Below are 22,614 nucleotides of genomic sequence, written 5' to 3'. Positions count from 1 at the left end.
AGAGAAAGGTAGATCACAATCTCAGCCAAATTTTTCCATCACTGCCAAAGTTCCTATTTGTTTCTCGGCCTGACGAAGGTGAAGACTTCTCCACAGTCAACCTTTTCATTATTCAGAAAGGTGACAACGCAATTGCAGGCCCTATCAAGTCTTGTTCCCGGTTACGAAATGGTACCTTGTTGTTAGAAACAGACAGTGCCCTACAGGCACAAACATTGCTTTGAGCTACACTGCTACACATCTTCTCTGTCCCGGTGGAAGTGCTCCATACGTTAAACTCTAGTGTATGGTGTTTTACACAAGATCACTCAGCGGATTATCCGATGAAGACATTCAAAATTACCTGTCTGATCAGAGTGTAACGGCCGTACATCACGTCATGAAATGGGTTGAAAAAGAATTGGTACCGACCCGTACGCTCTTCGAGGCATTTGACAGAGTTCAGTTCCATCCAACATTAAAGTGGGATATGAGATCATTTCAGTTCACACTTTCATCCTCTTACATAGTGTCGCTATTGGTGTCAGCAGTTTAACCATACCAGCCAGTCTTCCAGTACAGCCAAATGTGTTACATGTGGCAGTGATGCCCGTGAGGTTGACTGTCCACCTCCATACCCTCATTGCATCAACTGTATGGGGGACCACACTACTTCCTCTAGAGATTGCCCTACTTTTGTAGATGAACAAATTATTCAGGAAATCCGAGTGAACGAAAAGGTGTCCATCTTTGCTGCTCGTAAGTTATTTGCCAGTAGAAAGCTCACTGAGCTCCCAGCGGGTAAATATAGCGCTGACCATACCTCTTCTCGACCTACTAAGGAGGTAGCCACACAGACTTGCCGTCTCACCTTTAGCGCCACAGTCATCCAATTGGCCAGCCCAAAGATTGCCCGTTCAACCTCCCCACTATCACCCACTCACTTTAAGCCTCAACCTTTGTCTGCTCCTGCTAAATCTTGAGACCAAAAATCAGACGCCCTTACTTCCAAAAAAAGAGCCTACTCCCATAGATTTTTTTTTATGTACCCAGACCTCACAACCATCAACTCCTCTCTCTTCTAAAATCCTGCTTCCAAGAAGGCTAATAAGAAACAAAGTTCCTCTCCTTCTCTGCCACAGTGTCTCTCTTCTACAACGCCACCCAGCGGTAGCCGCCCTCAGCCATCTTCTGTGTTGGCGAGACACACTGCTGGTGACAAATCAACCAATTGATCACTGGCATCAGAAGCTGCCCCCGAACAACCTATGGATCAGGATCTTCTGCCTTTGGCTGAATGCCGTTCCATACTGTTGGCTGCCAGCTCTCAACAGTTGTTGAATTGACAGCAGCTGTGGTGAGATTTTTCCCTTTCCTGTCCACCCTATGTCAATATCCATTGGAATATCCACGAAGTTTGCTCCAATCGGGATGAATTGTCAATCCTCTTACGATCCTACTCCCCAGTTGTCTTCTGTCTTCAGGAAACATAGCTACATCCCATGATTGCTCTGTTTTCCCTTATTTCCAATCAGTCAGGTTTCACGTCCCTTCTGTTGATGGCACTCAGGCACACAGGGGACTTAAGATTCTTCTCCATGATACTATCCATTAACATCTAACCCCTTTAAACAGTTCCTTCCAAGCTGTCTCTGTAAATCTTTCCATTTCTGGATATACCTTCTCCCTTTGTACCCTATACATTCCATCAGCCACACCAATGGCAAGAGCCGATCTCCTTGGTCAGCTCCCACTCCCCTATATTCTGGTTGAGGACTTCAGTGCCTGCCACCCGCTTTGGGGATCTCCGTGTCCTTGTCAGAGAGACTCCCTATTGAATGACCTCTTCCACCAAGTGGATCTTGTATGCCTCAACACTGGGGAACGTACATTTTTGTCTGCGTCCATATCCACTTTCTCTCATTTGGTCCTTTCGGTTGGTACTGTTCAGCTAGCTCAGCACTTTGAATGGTTCTCTCTTGCTGATACACACTCTAGTGACCATTTTCCATGTGTCCTTCGATTACAGCCACAACTGATATCTATGTACCCAAGACACTGAAAGTTTTCTCAAGCCGTTAGACACTTTTCTTCTCTCTCGCAACATTTGACGACCGTCCATTTCCTAGCATCGACGGTCAGGTCACTTGTGTTACGGAAGTTATTCTTACAGGTGCGGAATATTCAATATATGGTGCCTCCCCCTTGCCCCGGTGCCCCCCAATTCCTTGGTGGAACCAAGCGTGCCATGACACAATACATGCATGGATACATGCTCTTCACGTCTTCCGCCGCCATCTGGCCAACTGTATCCGCTGTAAGCAGTTACGTGTGTGATGCCATCGCGTCATCCATGATAGCAAGAAGGCAAGCTGGGAATTCTGTATTAGCCCCTTTAACACCTTCACTCCCTCATTTGTAGTTTGGAGTCGAATTCGATGGTTATCTGGCATGTCTAGTTTCTCCTCGATCTCTGTGCTAACTGTCGCGCCGGGTACCTTAGTGGGCCCAGTCGCAATTTCTAACTCATTGGATCAACATTTTGCTGAGATTTCGATCTCTTCAAATCACCGACCAGTTTTCCTCGCGAAGAAACGAGCAGCAGAAATGTCACCTCTTGCTTTCTCCTCTCAAAATCGTGGAAGCTGTAATACTGTCTTTTCTATTTGGGAACTCCAACACACACTCTCTTCGTCTTGCTCTTCCACTCCAGGACTGAATGGCATCCAAGTGCAAATGTTCCTGCATTTATCATACCGTAGCCTGCGTTACCTCCGTCACCTTTATAATCGAATTTGTACTGACAGTATCTTTCCCCAGAAGATGGCGGGAAGCTATCATCATTCCTGTTCCAAAACCCGTTAAGGACAAACATCTCCCCTTCAGTTATCCCCCATCTCTCTCGCGAGTAGTGTATGTAAGGTTGTGAAGCAGATGGTAAATTGATGTTTAGACTGGTGGCTTGAGTCCCGAAACCTTTTAACGCCTGGCAAATGCGGTTTCCGAAAGCATCGTTCTGCAGTTGACCATCTTGTTGTTCTCTCCACTTGTATCATGAACAATTTTCTCAGGAAACACCAAATGGTACCTATATTTTTTAATCTGGGGAGGGTAATACAATACCTGTTGGAGGACAGACATCCTCCACACACTGTTCTCTTGGGGCTTTAGAGATCGTCTACCCCTGTTCATTCATGAATTTATGACAGAGCACACAGTTAAGGTGCGGGTGAACACTACTCTGTCCCACACTTTCTCCCAAGACAACGTGGTGCCTCAGGGCACCGTGCTGTGTGTTTTACTGTTTGCCATTGCCATAAATCTGTTATGGACTGTCTCCTTCCCGATGTCTCGGGCTCCCTCTTTGTCAATGATTTTACATCCTCCTACAGCTCTCAATGGACCAGCCTCCTTGAACGACAGCTTCAAGGATTTATTGATCACCTCCACTTACGGAGCATTGAAACTGGCTTCAGATTTCCTCCCAGTAAGACCGTCTGTGTAAATTTTTGGCGTCACACGGAGTTTTACCCCCCTTTCCTACATCTAAGCCCTGTCGACCTTCCTTTCATGGATGTCACAAAATTCTTGGGACTTAAGTTTGACAGGAAACTTTGCTGGTCATCCCATGTTTCATATCTTTTGACTCGCTGTCTGTAATCCCTCAATACCCTGAGTGGTACCTCGTGGGGAGCGGACCGAGTGGTCCTCCTCCACCTATATTATGCCTTAGAGTGTTCGAAATTGGACTATGGAAGCGTAGTTTACTCCTCTGCATAGCTGTCTACGCTTCAGTATCTCGACTCTGCCACCACCATGGATTGCGTTTAGCGTCTGGAGCTTCTTACACCAGCCCTGTGGAGAGCCTTTAAGCTGAGACTGCTGAACCTCTGCTGTCCAATCGGCTCCCTGTCCTTCTGAGTCGTTATGCTAGTCATCTGTCTTCCATGCCTGCTCATCTGACCCATGCCCTTTTTATCGACAGCTCTTTGGATTTGGGGTATGCAGGCCACCCTTCCTGTCTATTACCACCAGGAGTTCACTTCTGTCAACTGCTATAGTCTCTTTCCTTCCAATTTCAAGAAAATTTCTTGACAAATGGGAATACGGTGCCACCTTGGCTTTGCCCCCGGACGTGCCTTCTCTGTGACCTTTGCCAGAGCTTCCCATGGCTAGTAACCCCCCCCCCCCCCCCCCCCCGACACACACACACACACACACACACACACACACACACACACACACACACACACACACAGTTTACTGTTGGGCATTTGCTGCTCTATGTGCACAAATGGAGGCTGCCACGTTTATTTACACTGACAGCTCAAAGACCACATTTGGTGCTGGGAGTGCCTATATTGTTGGTGACACCCTTATTAGATTTCAGCTTCCCGACCAGTGTTCAGTTTTCGCTGTGGAGCTTTACGCTGTTCTCCAGGCTGTCCAACACATCCTTTGCCATAAACAGATACAGTATATTTTATGCTTGGATTCGCTCAGCTCTCTTCTCAGCCTCCAAGCCCTTTATCCTGTCCATCCTCTGCTCCACCTGATTCAGGACTGCCTATACATGCTCCACTTGGGAGGCATCTCTGTGGCATTCCTCTGGCTCTTAGGGCATGTCGGTATCTGCGGAAACTAGGCAGCCGATATAGTGGCAAAGGCTGCAGTCTCTCTCTGTTGGCCTGCTGTTCGCATGGTTCTGTTTATCAATCTACAGAGCATTTTATGTCATCGTGTTGCTCTTTTATGGCACACATTTTGGTCTGCACTTCCCAATAATAAATTACAGAACGTCTAACCTCGTCACTGTGCTTGGACTTCTTCCCGTCGACCTCATTGTCGGGAGGAAGTAATTTTAACTAGACTCCAGATAGGGCACTGTCTTCTTAGCCATTGACATCTTTTAAGTGTCGGTCCTGCCCCACTTTGTCCCCACTGGTCTCAACTGTTGTTGGTGAGACACCTTTTACTTCAGTGCCCCTATTTTAATCCGCTGCGTGCCTGTTTACAGCTGTCATCTGATATATTTTCCCTTTTAGCAGATGACACGCGCTCAGCCGATCATGTCCTTGAGTTTATCAATGTCAGTGAAATGACATTGGTTATTCGAAGTTCTTTTTTCTGGGAAAACAACCCATCTTCAATAGCAGTTTTCTAAGATTTCTTTCTGGTTTTAGTTTCCCTGCTCCTTAAGTTTTGCTGCTCATTTGAAATTCAGTTTTTTACCCTTCACCAAGCCACAGAATGGATGCTAATGTCCATAACAGTTTTGTGTAACTACATGTATTATATAAATTATGAAGGGGAAAAGTACTAAGACACATCTGTAACAGTTAACATGCTTTGTGTATTGATCAACCATCATGCGTACATGAACTGATCACTGCACCTCACATTTTGTCACTTACATTAGGTCAGCACTTCCACCCATCTTGGTGAAATTGAGAGACCATATTCCTGCCTTACATGTGTGATAGATAGGTAACCTGAAAAGATACATGTATTTACATCTTCATGCTTCAAGTCTTTGCCTTTCATCATAAATGCCAGAGGATTAACTGCCTGCTGTTCCTCTTGCAAAACTGAATCCGTATTAGTTCCACATAATGAAAATTCTGTTGATCAGTGAAGTATCTCATTTAATGATCCCTGACCAGTAAATACAACTGTGTGAATAAAAATCCTATGTCAAGGTCGCAAATTTTCTTTGTTTATTACCAGTATCGGCTCATCTTCAGATAAATGTTGTTCAGTGTGTGAAAATTAATACACGTTGTCATATCCTTTGACCTAAGTTGCCTTTTAACGAAAAATTTCAGTTGCTTATGTAAATTGACAACATTAATCACTAATCAATTTACATAGCCAACTAAATTTCTCATTTTAGGGCAACTTAACTCTTAAGAATGTGACAATGTGTGGTAATTGTCACACACTGAACAATATTTTAGATTGATCTGAAGATGGCCCATCAGTGAGTGAAACCGGAAATCAATAAAGAAAATTTGCGATCTTGATGTAGAAGTTTTGTTCACACGTGTTTTAAATCAACAGATTGCGTATCATTGAAAATTTCAAAGAGTAATGTAAATAGAACTATGCTCTCCAGGTTTGTCAATAACCATTAGTAAATTCATGTTGAACTCACTTGATTACATTAGCTTGTTATTTGTACTTCTCATTTATCGTATGAATATAAAGTCATCTTATGTTTCTTTTACCCATGGCTCGTACATGGAATAATTTTATTTTGTCTGTCTTGGACATGAAGCAATCCTTGAGCTTTGGATAGCCAGTAGCTGCCAGTTCTGACAAATTCTCAGGGAGTTATTCATTTGGCTCTACCAACTTAGAATTGACATTTTACCTTTGCATGCACATCACAGCTATTAAGAATTTTTTAAATATACTGAACTTTTAATAACTTCATTCAAAATTACACACCACTAACAGTAACACACAGCTGATTTTCAGTCATTAGTTTGGCTTTGTATCTTCGTAAATAATACCTGCCCTTTTGGTAGATAGTATTTTCAGTCATTTTTGCTGTTCTCCATGAACATCTTCAGGATGATATTGTATTACTTCTTGCTTTGCTTCAGAATGTGTTCAGCACAAATATTGTACTACATCTTTTCCATAAAAATATTTTTAATTACTTTCATCCTTTTTTTTCTATAAGTTCAGTTTTGTTTACTCTCACTGGAGAACTTAGCACTTTGGCCATGATATTTTCTGCGTCAGACCTGTAACAAGTTCTTTACCACGCAAGCTCATATCACTACCACAGTCCTTTGATGAGGAAATAGGCATTTCTTCCCAGATCCCATGTCCAGCTGAGCTTATGCTCCATATCTAACCCCATTTCCAACTGAATGTTAATCCTTATTAGGAAATGACCTGCCATTAGTTATTTTGTAGACCCAGGGCCTTGATCAGTTATATATTGGACTGCAATCATTTTACACAGAAATCCTTACACTTAGTATACAGTGTCTCCCATTTATCTTGTCTACCCTAAATAACTGTTTGTCCAGATACAAATTACAAAATGTTTCAAGCAAATGTTCTTTAGCCATTAGGGGGAAGTCACCAAATCGAACGACTTGCATCCGGCGAACAGTCTACCCGACAGGAGGCCTTAGTCACACGACAATTACATTAAGGGGTAAATCAATCAGCATGATTGCCTCCTTTGTAGCTTTGTTTTTTACAAAGGTATAAACAGTGGTATGAGTTTTAAGATGGCACCCTGTATTGTTTTAGGTAAATCATTTCGTCTCCTAAAGACCTATTCAGAAATGTATCACAGTGTACCATTCACTGAAACACAAAATTATTAATTACGTAACACGACATTGAATAATTTGAGCCCGGGGTCACAAACTCGTCCACTTGCTGGAGTTGTCAGAACACAAATGAAAACCAAGTAAAAACACAACACAAAATTGACTTTGACTCTCCTGAACCATTGCCCAGGAGTAGAACATTCACAGGTACGCAAAGTGGTGACCCTGGACACCGATACACTGGTGCACTTGTTGAATGAAAGAATTATTTATTGCTTCCAGTGTTGCCTACTGAAGGGAATTGCAAGCAAGCACGATATGTTCCTGCATTTCCTCTGGTGTTGTTGGAATATCGCAATAGACAACGTCTTTAATGCATCCCCAAAGAAAAAAGTCCAGAGGATTTAAATCAGGATCCATAGCAGGCCAAGTAACTGTTCCTCCTCGACCAATCCATCTGGCAGGATACCTTCAGTTCAGAACATGAAGTGCACGCAAGGCATTATGTGCTGGACATCCATTGTGTTGGTACCACATAAGCATTCTGGTTCTTAGCAGCACTTCATCCAGAAGAGGAGAAGAATTCGCCTGAGGAATTTGACATACGCTGTGCCGTTTAGACTACCATTAATGAGATAAGGGCCAATAATTGTAGACCAGGCATGCCACACCAGATGTTAACTCTCCATTGACGCTGATATTCCACCTGTCTAAGCCATTATGGGTTGTTGCTGGACCAATAACGCATGTTCCTTGTATTTACCTGTCCTTCATTTGAGAAGCAACATTAATCTGTAAATAGAACATTGGAGCAGTAGTTCAGGTTGGCGAGGATTTGCTGCTGTCCTCACTGACAGAACTGTACACGATTCTGGAAATTGTTCCCATGCAATTGTTGATGTAGGTGTATGTGGTAAGGATGGAACTGGCGACGTGTAGGAATACAATGTACACTGGTTTTAGGAATGTCAATCTCATGTTCAAGCTGTTGTGTGCTCACATGTGGATTCATAGCAACGAAAGTGAGAACAGTAACTTCAGCAGCTTCGTCTGTGCGAGTGCTATGACAATTGCGTTGTTGTGCGTTGAAACTTCCCATTTCCTGAAGCGTCATAACAAGACGAGAAAACATCTGTTGGGAAGGTCGGTTCTTGTCAGAATATTGCTCTCTGTACAGTTCCGCTGCCTGCGTAGCATTTTGCCTACCTTCAACAACAACAATAAAAGAAACGTTATGTTGACGCACTTTGTAGGAAGGACAGCCTTTCTGTATGCCTACTTTACACAACAGTATGTAAAAGGACTAAACTACTGCATTAAATGTACCCCTAAATAAGAAAACAGTGTTGCAGTTACTGTTCTGCTAACTTACATTCCCAATAGATGAGTAGTATTTCTACCTTCTCTTCATTGTTGTACATTCTCCTCACACAGCTCTTGAACTGATGATGGTTGATGGAATGATGGCTTTGTATTCTACTTGTGTCAGCACGTGGATGTGTTCCGTTACCCCGAGTACCTGCACTAAGTGCTGGGAGCGTCTATGTCAGTGTAGTGTTACGTACTTAATAACATTGTGTTTCAGTGAGTGGTGAAGAATGATAAACTGTGATACATTTTTGAATAGGTCTTTAGAAGAGGAAATGAATTATTGAATAAAAAATACAGGGTGCCATTTTAAAAAAGTCATACCATTGTTCATATCTTTGTAAAAAATCAAAGTTACAATGAAGGCAATTGACCCCCTGACAGCTAAAGAACATTTGCTTGAAACATTTTCTAATTTGCATGTGGACAAACAGCTATTTAGGGTGATCAAGATAGATGGGACACCCTGTATACAGTGTGTGACAAAAAATGTGAAGCACTCAGAAGACATGGTTGGATGTCAGTGTAACTTCGTATGTGTACACACCATCAGTGGGTATGATGCACAAAGCCCAATGTAACCAATTCACATCTGCACGTGCCATCTGAGAACAAGTAAGGGACTCGCTGCAACATCTGTGTCATATCACGCCATTGGTCAGAGACTGGCAGCAGCCAGACTAGGAACTGCCACCGCATGTGTACACTGCCATTAACACCATAACGAATGGCTGCATTTGAAGTGATGCCATGACTGGGAGTAGTGGACTATAGATGAATGGCATTGCATCACGTTCAGAGATAAATCACAGTTACGTGCAACCCTAAATGACCATTGTTGACGAGGATGGCAGTGACCTGGGGAGATGTCCCATTCTTCCATTGATATGGAGAGGCACAACGAGTGATGTTGCTCCTTGTGTTATGGTGTGGGTAGTCATGAGGAGGGATATCGGGTCATGTCTGGTAGTGATTGAAGGAACTCTTGATGACATAACAGTATGTCATGGACATTCTGCGTCTTCATGTGTTACCTATTGTGCAACAGTATTGTGGTGCCATTTATCAACAGGACATTACTAATTCGCACATGGCATGCATCTGTAAGCTGGCAGCATGTTGTTCAGGTACTACCGTGGCCAGCAAGATTCTAAGATCTATCTCCGGTAGAAGATGTGGGACCAAGTCTGATATCAAGTCTTTCCCAGTGCCAGTATCTAAAATAGCAAGAACCAGCTTGCCTAAGGAGAGGATATAACAGCTTCATAAGTGAATCGGTGCATGCCTCCAGGCTAGAGGGGATGCTCTTTGGTAGTTGGGCTCACAGTGCCAGTTTTTTTAAATCAAGGAGATAACATCACATTCCCTCTCATCCCGTGAAGTTTCATTTTGTTTCCTCCTTCCCTTCTGGGTGATCCATGTTTTTTGTCAAGCAGTGTGCACTTGTACTTCCCATGACAAATAGCAATGAAATTATAAACAGACAGTTTTACATGGCGTACTTCTCTCTTCAGTATTAAATAAGGTTTATCTTATATATTGACAATTTTGGTGTAACTTTCAGTTATATGGTGCTATACCTGTGTGTCAGTCAACCAAAACACTCAGTCTTCATGCATTTACTAATTGAGCAAATTCTTTTTTTTCATAATTCCAGGTATGATGCCATAATGGCTTTGATTAAGTCTGGTTTTAATTAATTCTCATTAGCACTTTTCTGATATTTCTGAATGACATTTTTCTTGGTCTGTTAAATGTTTTCTCTACATGTTGTGCCTGACTACTCCCGAACATGGTGTACAATAGATTCCATCCATTTTCATGTTATGATTGTGGTAAGTTCTGCATTACCTTCACTTTCTTACATTCAGATGTTAGTTCTGTGGCTCAATAATTTGTTCCCCCCTCTCCCTCCAATTTCTGATTTTTTTTCTAATTTTATTAGTATCATTTGCAAAATGACAGGATGAACATGGCTCTGTCAGGCAGTGAAAGATTTTTTATGTGTAATAAATGAACTTTTTTTATGTAGTTTCCCCTTAACGTTAGTGCGCTTAAGTCTGAAGCTGTTCCAGTGAGTAGTTTCTTTCCCTAAACTGTTGCTCTGGAGAGTATTCAAAATATGTGTGTATGATTGTGATAACATCTTTATTGCACTTCAAACAATTTCCATCCACAAGTATTCATGTGTGTGTGGGGTGCAGGGTAGAAGTCAGTGGGGCAAAATCTGGGGACTAAGATGAATGTTACAGTAATGTGTACTCCAGTTTTCTCATTATGAAACCATTTTTTGTTGGGAGCTGTATTCTCTTGATAAAATTTTTTTATCATTTTGTTAAACAGGCCTCTTCTTGAGTTCATTTTACTGTTAACAAGGTGATCAATAATATCATGTTTTGCATTCGGCACTGTTATGCCTGGCAGTTGTGATGATTGGGGGAGGGGGGGGGTGACGTTGATAGTGTAATTTCTCCCCACTTTACTGTGATGATAAATTTTGCAAGTTTTCCTCTTTCTCACACACACTATGATTCTGTGGCATTAAGAATTTGTTCATAATATCAATTTTAATAAAGTCATTGAGGGAGAGAGTCATGAACTAAAGAATATTGAATATCAAAGTGATGTTAGAGCTGGAAATTGTTCTCTCATTATTGTAATCATATTAACCTGATGATGCAGCCATTCTGTGGAAAATTTCACTGATGTAACAACATATTCTGGAAGCGACTTTGACATGTTTCTTGCTATTCATCTTCTGTAGAAACGTTGCTTCGAGGTGATACTCTTTTTGGCCTGGCAAGCTGAGAAGATTTCACTTTTATTAATACACAGTGTTTGTGTCACTTACAAGAGAGAATTGCAACTTGCTAGCTCTTTTTTGTGATCACTATTTGCGGTATGTACACAGATTAGATTTTTCACATTTTTGTGCCTGTGTTCCGGAATTTTTGAACAGTTTTCTTCGAAGTAATTTTCAGTCAGCAGATACTAACTCATAACCATACTTTCCATTTTTCTACTCACATTGTTGAGGCAATTTGTGTCTGGCAGGTTTTGGTGTTTTTTCATTGGCTCAATTCAACCCATCTTATTTTTCACCTATGCCAGTGAGTGAACGACTGCTTCATAAAATCTGTGTTGCCATATTGTCATCGATGTACTAGAGGACTATATTGTAATTATACCTGATATTCTTGTAGTTACAGTAATCATAAGCACTTTCATTCAGTTTCACAAGGAGCTACTAATAGTATAGGATTGTATCCAGTGCCCCAGAGCAAGTTGTTGTATTTCTTAATTAAAATATAGAAACCGTTCATATTAAAATTTTTATGTGTGGATCTTGATAACCTCGTTTGCTTCAGTGTGGTGGTATAAGTTTTCCTCTTAACATTCACATATTTGGTGTCTATAATCAAACTGACATCATTTGGAAACATAAATAGTGATTCCTGAACGATTATAGCATATCATGAACTCTTAAATTTCCACCTGTTACTGCAGCATTATATCTTTGAAATGAAGGTATAGTCTCCCACAAGTCACAAAAGTGTACGACAGTACTGTTGTTATGGTATTCTGAATCATCTTCACATTGATTGTGATGGTATATTGCTTTTATTTTTCAGTCATTTTATTTTCTGATAGTGTGAATAAATATCGTAGAACACTGCCAAAAATCAATTGCTGTTCTTGAAGATTCATTTTAATCCATTACTAATTTAGGATATTATTGTCCATTCTCAGATAAATATTTATATTTAATTTGTAGATTCCTTCGTATTTCTGTATCAAGTTTACCTGGTTTAACATCTGTATTGGTAATTAGATACAAGCATTCACAGTATTTGATGTGCTATGTGCAGGTTGAATCTCCTAAAACTTGAACCACAAATATTGCAGGAAAGGAAAGTGCTTTTGTGTGGTTTTCACTGAATGGATTGATACTCAGGGGGCTTTTATTGTCAGGTAACCCACAGATTGTAAACATACTTGCAAAGTGTATTTTGGTGCAAACATACACTTTTTAAATTAGACTGTGCCTTTTGACATTAACAAATTAAAAGTAGTATAAATTAGAATGGCAGTAGTGTTTGTGGCAGGATTCTAGTGAGAGTCTTTTATGAGATAACACACTTTGAAAAGTTCCCACACTGACACTTGTACAGCACTTGTGGTAGCACACACTGAATAATATCAGAAGTACATACACTAGTTATGTGGATTCTTAACAGTAATGAGACAGTTGACCATGACAGGTTGTGGTCAGAATGACCACTGGCAGCAGCAATATACACTTCCAGACTGATATGGAATGACTGCTGCACACATGCTAGCATTTCAGTGGAAATGTTCGAGCAGGTGACAGTAATACATGATTGCTTATCATTGGGTGTAGTTGGTAAGTCCCTGTAGATAGCGTCTTTCAGTTTTCCCCACAGAAAAGTGTCTACAGGCATCAAATCTGGGGAATGGGCTGGCCAAGGTACAGGCCCTCTGCATCCAATCCTACAATTTGGAAACAATTTGTGAAGAGACACACTAGTACTTCATGCCCTATGGTGTGGTCAGCCATCATGTTGGTACCACAGGTTCCTCCTAGTCTGCAGAGGAACATCTGCTAGCATCTGTGGAAGATGCTCTTTTAGGAGGCTGCAATACTTCTGCGCATTCAGGGTTCCGTCTATGAAAGATGGGTATATGAGCTGATTGTTCATTATCCTAAATCATATGTTTACACTCCATGGAAGTTGATATTCCACCTGACAAAGCCAGTGAGGATTGTCAACAAAGCATGACCTGGCAGTTTACCTGTCCATGATTGGTAAATCTGGCTTAATTACTTAACAAGATACGTGATACATCTGAAGTATCCTATGTTAATGCCCATGTACAAATGTTAACATGATCCTCTAATTGTTTCCATGCAGCTCTTGATGGAAAGAAATATGTCAGGAATGGAACCTATGTCAATGGAGAGTGCATAGACATTTGCCTGACTCGTGCCACTTCCTCATGCAGATGCATGGGATCCAATGTGCGGATCAACTGCAACAGCTGCAAGATCATTAATTTCCCCCATTTCTGTTGTCACATTTCCTTCTGTTATGTTGTCTGGGTGTTACACTACCGCTTTGATGTAACTGGTTGACAAGGTTGATAAAAAATTGGTGAGGTGGTTGATAACTTTGTGATATTATTCTTCCTACACTCTCCATACACAGTGAGCATGTCAGCTTTATCTGCATTGGTAAAATTCATCATCCAATCATGACCTACTGCTTGGATTGTCACACTGACTAACTAGCAAGTCAGAATGCAGTTCCGGAACACACAAACACACTGTAAGCAAAGATAACACCATCATACCTAACAACCATGCAGGTTGATTGGCACAAACAAGCGCCTGTGTGGAAACCTTCCAAAATACAATATCTCATAAACAATGTGCACTAGAATCCTGCAACAAACACGTTTAGCATTCTAGTTTACCCTACTTTTATTTTATTTATGTCAATAGGCATTGGTACATTTAAAAAGTGTGTGTGAGCACAAAAATACGCTTTCTAAGTAGTATTACAACCTGTTGATTGGCTAACAATACGAGCCGCTGACTACCAGTCCATTCTGTGTAAACTGCACATCAATAGGGCTTTCCATTTCCACAATATTTGCAGTGCAAGTTTTAGGTGATTCGCCCTGTATGTACAGAAACAGTTATGATAGAACTGAGCTTTCAGTCTGCTACTAATTGTGTATTGTAAGGCGCATTCATTATAATTAAAACTGTATGTTGGATCATGACTAATTTCTTGTCATTGATAAATGTCACGTTTGAGGTCACTGTGGCATAAATGTTTAATTTGTTAGGAAAGTTCAGAATCTGTAGTAGATTCTGCTGATTCTGTCTAAATGGTTAGTGAAGTTAAATTACTACCAAATGTGCACTGTTCTGTTATTTTCTGGAGTCTTTAATTAGACTTATACCATTCATTAACTTTCTTCCATAACACAGCTTTCAGAAGTTTCTCATTCCTCAGAAGTATATATTATTACTGCTCACATCTTTGCTGTTTTATTCTGGGCCACACATATGGTTTACATAATAATATATGTATATCCTTTCTTATGATTAATATAGTAAATCATATTTTAATGGTATTTCAAGTTTATCTAACCATGTCCCTTTGTTGTGATCGCTCATATAGCAGTTTTCTGGACACACCCTCAGTTGTATACTATCACTTTTTCTAAGCATGCTAGAAGTCATTGGACCAATTTGTTTTCATACAAATTGCTACATAATTTCTCAGAATATAAGATGGAATATTGAAAACATGTTTATTTTTGCATACTATATTGATTTTCATAAAGTTTCTCACTGAACTTTTGCACACTAATAATTTGTACATGCATAAATCAGATCAAATGATATGATAATTTTGGTAACAAGTAGCTTCGGTCATTACATTTTGCAGTGAAACATCTTGGTAACAAGTAGAGTCCGCCATTACATTTTATGTCCCACTGTTGTGTTTGCAGTGACATAACCTGGACATCGTGGTTATGTTGTCACACTCACTACCTCTTGGGGAAAGCTGATTGTGATGTCTGTCGTACACCACACCGGCCTATGATTGGCAGACCACAGACTCGCCATGTTGGATTGTTCACAGAGGCCCATGTTTAGTGGCTTTATAATATTGCCCAGGACATGTTGAAGTCAAAGTGTTTTTGTGTTTCTCATTGAAACGCCTTCACAGACATATACGTGTTAACCAGTTGTGTTTATTTTTGTGTGTGTGTGTGTGTGTGTGTTTGTGTGTGTGTGTGTGTGTGTCCAGGCTACAAGAAAATTTAGAACATAGAATCAAAATGACGTCAATGTAATATATTTTTATCAAGTTAGTTACATTGTATATATACGAAACAAACAAAAAAATCCAAATTTTTTATAAACATTTTTCATTTGAGTTAAGTTTCTGTGTTTGTTCAGTAGTTTCGTGTTTCGTCTTGAAATGTCAAGTCACCTCAAGATAGTCTTTATTTATTTATTTATTTATTTTTTTGTCTGTCACTCTTCGTAGTGCTTGAATGTTATCTTTGTCATTTATTTTAAATTCCTTTTTCATCTGTTTCAGAAAGAATATTTATTTGTTTGTTCGTTAAAGTAATATGTGAAATAATTTAAGTCTTCAAATTGAGACCTACAACTACTGTGTGCTGTTATTTGGGTTGTTGCATCTGTATATCTGAATTTCATTTGCGCTGTGGTTTGAAGTTTCTTTTTTCGTACATCACATCCATCCATTGAGCCCTACATCTCCCAGAGACATAGAACTTTTATAGATTTACATTCCGTAGTCTTTCCTTTATGTATTAGTATTGCATTTTATGTAGAATGCAACTTACTTGCTGTTTCTAATTGACGTCCTTCTCTGTACTGTCTTTAGTTCCATTTCTAGCCAAGGTACTATTGTACAGCTTTAAACAGAGAATTTTACTCAATTACTGTTAACACCTACAGTTGTAAGTGACAGAAAAAAAGCAAAGCACATTTGATATCAAGATATTAGGTACATATTTATTTTTATTTAATTTTTTAATTTTTTGTAGAAACCTTGAATGTGAAAGTATTTAAAAATTTATCCCAAAAATATATTTGTTGTAATGCTTGTCGTTTTAAGCAGGAGCTCTAATGAAATTATAGCTCAAAACAACTTAAGTGTTTGGTGTCTGTTGCTCTTATTAATTTTACTCTGAAGAATTAACCCCAAAGGAACACAACATAGTATACTTCATCCTATATAAGTGGATGTTGTTTTCAAGATTTGAGGAGCTTTGCGGGTTATATTTAGATTGCAGTAAGATAATTTAACAAATTTTTCTTGTTTTCTTTCTCATGTGTTGCAGCATGCCACTATGTCTCTCATCCTAATTGACATTCATCATCTTCCAAATCTGTAATGTGGAAATTGCTTTTAGTTTCTTTTATCATATTGCATTGTTTTAGCGATCCTTAGAACTGAGATGATGTCAGTATATAAGGAATCTGGTCACTTGTACACAAACTTGCTAATTTGTTAATAATTAGTTGTTTATTGACTCATCTTCAAACTTTTTATAGTTGCATAAGAGATTGATCAGTACCTTTCACTGCCACCTAGTCTGTTGTTCTCTTCATATAAAGTTATTTTTAAATGTCTCAAATTAGTTACATGAAAGGCTGTTCTCATAGTATACACTTGATTAAAAATTGATACTGCCTCAAATGAATTATGAGAACAAATAAAAAGAGGGTGGATTTTGAACATTTGAGGTTCTATAAAATACATAATAAATCAATAATTTCATTTAAGAACCGCGTCTACAATAGGATTAGTTAGTGAACAGTGGTTTGATTTTGATTTTCTCATTGGTAATTGAAAGACCCTTTTTATATAAACACATTCCTGAGTCTCACTGAAATAAGTTTACTTTTTGTTACTTTTACTAATATTACCTGGCAGTAACACTGTAGTGTTATTGTGTCAATATGTAGATGATATTTTTTTGACTGAAGATAGATGCGTGATAACACGTGTGTTGATAATGTTACATAGTTGAGAATGTCTGGCAAATAGAACCACACATGTATAATCAGACTAACAGGTGCTGGGTATCCATCATCACTGCTGTTGTTATTATTACTATTATTATTAATGTTACTGTTGTCATTGTTATTATTATTATTATTATTATTATTATTATTATTATTATTATATTATATTATTTTGTAACATGTCAGTACTGGCATTGCCACGCAGCTACAAAGTCTAATACAGTGTGTATGAATATCATATCTGAGCCAGCCATTTCACAAAACAGTTACTGTGATTTGTCTCAAGTTTTTGACGCAGGATGTTACAAAAGACAAAAAGTAAACAGTGGCAATCCAGACTTTCTTCTCCTATGAATTATGTAATTAGAAAATTTGAAGACAATAGATATGTTTCAAACACTATTCTTTGGCATATAAATATTAGTGAAATCTAAGCTAACGGCAAGTATTGAGGACAAATATGGTTTTTAAAATTAAAAGTGTGTAACGAGGCAGCCAGTGAGTTGTGGTTGAATCCTATCTGTGTATTTGAATTCACAGTAGAACAGCTCATATTTCACAAGCATGAGATTTGCTGTAAGCAAACATTACCAGTTTCAAGAGATTGCTGAAGTTTGATATATGAAAAAAGATCCCGTATCTCACTGTTTTTACTCGCAAACAATATCATCATTTGTGTTAATCACCATTCTGTCATATGCGACCCCTTCCGGTACCAGTTACACAGGGTGTCCGAAGAGGAATGGGCACTATTCAGGGGTATAATAGAAACGATCATTCAAAGGAAAATGTATAGTAAACAAGGGCTCTAGAATATATACGTTAGAGCTAGGAGCACTTGCTCAGCAGAAGAGGAGTGTTTCACAGTAGCTGAGATTAAAAAGTGCTCGTAGCTCTTGAGGTCTGTTCTTTAGAGCCAGTGTGTACTGGATCTATTTTTCTTTTCTAAAAATTGGAATGCAAGGAGCTTGCAGTGGAAGAGATTTGTTTCACAGTATCATTGCCCTTAAAGTATGCCAATATCATTGCTTTTAAGGTATGCATTAATGAGCCTATGTTCACTAGACATTTTTACTTCAAATGATCGTTCCTGCCATATCCCTGAATATTGACCATTCCACCTGGGACACCCTGTTTTTAAGATAATGGCATTCATCTAGCAACATTATAATTGTGTGATATTTTTTCATTGTTATAATATGGATTTAATGAAAACAAGTCATCATCTCAGTGATTCTAGCAATCTGTGAAGTTTCACAGATACACTGTGCTGTAAGTTTGCCTATCATTTCAACAATCCTCTTTCAATGCTACTTCATCAGTCTTCCAAATACTTGTACCAATGTCCCATCAGTCATTTATTCTTTCTCATTAGGGCCAACTTTATCATTAGTTTGTTGAATATTTCCTCTGTTACTTCATTAATTTGTGGACCAGATTTTTTCAAGAAACAGATTCATTGTCATTGCTGATGATTTTAGAACTATAAAACTGCTGAATGTGAACAGCATCTGAAAAAGACCCGTTGTAGAAAACCAGTAAACCTTCAACTGTTATAGCATCCACATCTTGACAAAAAGAGAGATGGAGAGTTGAAGTAAAATGAGAATCTCACTTACAAGATGACATCTATTTAAATTAGAATGTAAATTGGTTCAGGCTATTTGAAAAGGAATTGAGGCTTTAGTGGAGTGCTGACACTTGCGTTTATGTAGATTATGGCTTCGGTTAACTCCATCACCAGAGTGTATCCCGTTGGTTTTACAATCTATGTCATTAGGTCACTATGTGTGTGTTCTGCTTGTCGTCACATGAACCAGTTGACAGTAAGATTACCAATAATTTGACCATACAACCCTTCCGCCCATTCCCCTCTGGATGGATTTTAAGCCATATCATCTGCTATGGGGTTTTAATACTAGCTACCCCAGGAGTCTAGCTGTTGCAAGCCTCTTGTTGTTTTCTGAACATTAATAGAGAATGCAATTAAGTGGCGCTATGTGGTCGTTCTCCGCCGTAGATCCCATTTTGAGCATTCCTGGAGACCTTGTTCAATGAAAACTGGTTGATGATCATTTCCCAGTCTGAAGCCACGTGCTAGACCGAAAAGGGGCAGGAGGTAAGGATTGGCATTCAGAAAGGTAACTTGGATGATATACAGTGAACTAGCTGTGCTTTAATGCAGAGGCAGAACATAAGAATGGGAGGATCATCCTCAAAGCTTTCCAAATGACAATTGCTGAATGTTAGTTCATAATTCAAAAAGTGCAACCAGAGATCGTTACAAGAATTGCTGAACTCCATAAATTGTCAAAACCATGAGAGTGCATTTCACCTCTGCTAACCAAGATCAAATGTTTTGTTGTCCCCAAGCAATCACTGAGAGGAGCAGCTGATAAATCAAAGTCTTCCAATGAAGGTGACAACACCATTTTTCATTGTAAGAGCTTGAGTTAGCATTATTTGAAGCACATGACACATCACAAACTTAATATCAAAATCACTGTAGCATGTTGTGGCACTCCGCTGAAAAGGAAACAAACTACTTTAATTCACCTTCTCAAACATGGACAGATACGTGCGTACCATAAATGGAATCCCACTGTCACTCTAGTAGCTATAAAGAAATGACTTAACATTGTATGTCAGTCACTGCATTTTAAGCAAATGTTCTAATTGTGAATATGTTTTTAGTGGAAATAAATTGTAAGAAGGGTATTTTAAGGTCCCTTATTGGAAAAGATTTTTCAATTTTCAGTTTTCTTCCAGCCTCCCAGCAATAACATGGTGTTAAAAACTAACTATTAATTAAAAAGCTGGAGGTGTGGTGTGAAAATACTGGTTTTAAATTTTCAACTGAAAAATCTACCAGTATTTTGTTCATACTCAGTACTGTAATTGTGTTTTGTGAAAATGTCGATACAGTGATTCCAACATAACTGCACAGCCTCTTTCTCAACAAATAACAGTTTTATATTCCATGCATCCTATGTGATACATGCTAAAATTAAGTATACACCACCCAAGAGTGATAACTTCATTAAGTTACACAAAATGGAAAGTGCACATAATACCTTACTTCGTTGGGTGGCTTACTGAGCGAATTGTGTTGTATGTGGTTTCCTGTACAAAGTCAGTGTTACAGGCAGTTGCCTCATCAAATTGAAGTCGTCATTAAGTGAGCTTTCTGTTGCACTAATAAATATAAATTGCTGTTTGCAGTTTAGAATTTTCTATGTAAAGATTGTTATGACATAGTTTAATGTAAAATTGTAACAGGAAAAATGCTAAAAATTATTTAATTTATTAGACTGTCTATGTGCATAGCAAATGAGTAGTTCATTCTGTTCAGTGCACTGTCATTAACACTGCAAATATCGAGTTGTTTTTGGCTGAGCAAAATTAACTTTATAGCTACCAGTGGTATCTAAGCATCTACTTGCTATTTCAGTGGAAAGACCATGGTCGATGTATCAAACTATTTACAAATACTTTGTCGCTATTTGTGAGAGACACCTTCAGAGATAAAACTTGCATCTGCATCAAAAGTTCTTGATGTAGTTGCCAGTTTTATCTTTGCAGATATCACCCACAGCTGAGAATGAAACATCAATAAATAGCGTTATATGTCGACCATGGCCTTTCGGCCCAGAAGTTTTAATTGAAGTAAACACCAGCCTTGAAAGTCTTCATTGCATCAATGCAGATAACTATTTGTACAGAAGATTCCACCAGATCCGCATATGAACATATCAGTGAGCACAGCTTGATCGGAGATGTGTGTGATTGTAAGTAGTAACTGTGCCATTTCCCTCCTCAAATTTCTCTCACTATTGTGAAATTTGTCTGCATATCCAGTGTGAAGATAAATATCTAGAGTATCTAAGTGTGCCAGTACTGAGAACTGCTGTAGAATTATGGTGAACTAGTGTAAAAGCTGGGATACCATGCTGTTTGGTGTAAAAAAGATTATAATTACTCCCTTAATAGTACTATTTTCATGTGGTGATGAAGAGAATACAGTGAATTAAAATGAAGGCTCAAAATCTCTTGATAGATTGTATTTTTATCTGAATCCGAAAGCATTAGGACAAGTTTATGTTGTCTTTCATGACAGTTGAATGTTTATAAATTACTGTGATATGTGAGATGCTAGTGTTACTGGCATGAATAAATGTAAATATCTCTAATTGTGTTGCATAAAGGGTACAATGCAATTTGTTCTCTGCTGTAAACGATCTCTTGTCAAATAAATTTGTTGTGAAACATATTTTATTCTCGTTCATCTAATTGTGTGAAATATGTAAAGATTGGATGGACAGAGAGGTGGAGACAGACATATATATAATCTCTCTCTCTCTCTCTCTCACACACACACACACACACACACACACACACACACACACACACACACACACACACATTTTTCTGTGTGATTTGTCAGCAAATTTGCTGTGGGTTTTGCAGTTAGAGAATTATTCCAAGAAGTAGATTCTAATACTGCTGTTTGTTTGCACACGTACTGTTCTGTATGTGTAAGGCTAAATGACAAACATACTGTGTATCTTTTAGAGGAAGGCAACTGTTGTTGAGCCAAGAAGGAATTGGTTTTCTTCCTGTTCTTTTTTTAATATACCACTAGTTCCATCTTATTAAGCCACTTAATTGGCAGATACAGACTTCAGTAACTCATTCTTTAATTGTTGGAAATTTGTTTAAAATCATAATAGTTGATAACTAAATCATACATGTAGTGTTCAGTTTCCTATACGAGGGTAGATTATTGCAAAAATGCTTTGTATCTGAAATTCCTTCATTATGGCAGATTCAACTGACACTTTTGGTTAATGCCGGAAAACAACTTTCATCTTCTTGATAATTGGCATATAAACGTAATGTGTGCTTTTACTGCATTCCTCTCACAACAAAATAAATAAATAAATAAATTGAAAATTCACAAAACGACACACACACAGAGTTTGTCTATTCTCTGCAACCGACAAGTAGCGAGGAACAGAACCAGTCTGTTAGCTGGATTAGTAATATACTTGCAGGAAAATCTGTGTTGCTCTGCAAGGTAATTTTCTCACACATTTAAACAACTGAATAGTTAGACTTGTATTTATGTCCCAGGCTCAAAACACAAATTCAGTCAAAAAAACTAGAAAACAGTTTTCTTTCTTTCTTTCTTTCTTTCTTTCTTTCCTTTTTTTTTTTTGCACACAAGAGGCAGGCATAACTCTAATACATTCTTGCATGACCTTGTTTCTGCTAGAATGTTGATCCTTATCAAAGAAAGGGAGCTAGAAAAATATTTCTCTTTGGTGTTAATGGACATTTATGTGAAGAAAAGAATGCAGCAGGGAG

The 22,614-nt window shown here is 38.7% G+C and overlaps 1 protein-coding gene across 10 annotated transcripts in view; it reads left to right on the top strand.

The window, feature by feature from the left end:
- The window catches only part of LOC126297387 (homeotic protein female sterile-like), a 242,152-nt gene that overhangs the window by 197,586 nt on the left and 21,952 nt on the right, over positions 1-22,614 (top strand). Inside the window, exon 16 of one of the 10 annotated variants that reach the window (XM_049988129.1) lies at positions 15,189-21,511. The exons of the other annotated variants lie outside the window; for them this stretch is intronic. Coding sequence (XP_049844086.1) covers positions 15,189-15,196 — 8 coding nt within the window. The 3' untranslated portion in view covers positions 15,197-21,511. Of the gene's footprint in view, positions 1-15,188; positions 21,512-22,614 lie in introns of those variants that run through there. 10 annotated transcript variants of the gene reach the window in all.

Source organism: Schistocerca gregaria, chromosome X (assembly GCF_023897955.1).
Source record: "Schistocerca gregaria isolate iqSchGreg1 chromosome X, iqSchGreg1.2, whole genome shotgun sequence".
Classification (NCBI taxonomy): domain Eukaryota; kingdom Metazoa; phylum Arthropoda; class Insecta; order Orthoptera; family Acrididae; genus Schistocerca; species Schistocerca gregaria.
This window is presented reverse-complemented; position numbering and strand designations above follow the sequence as displayed.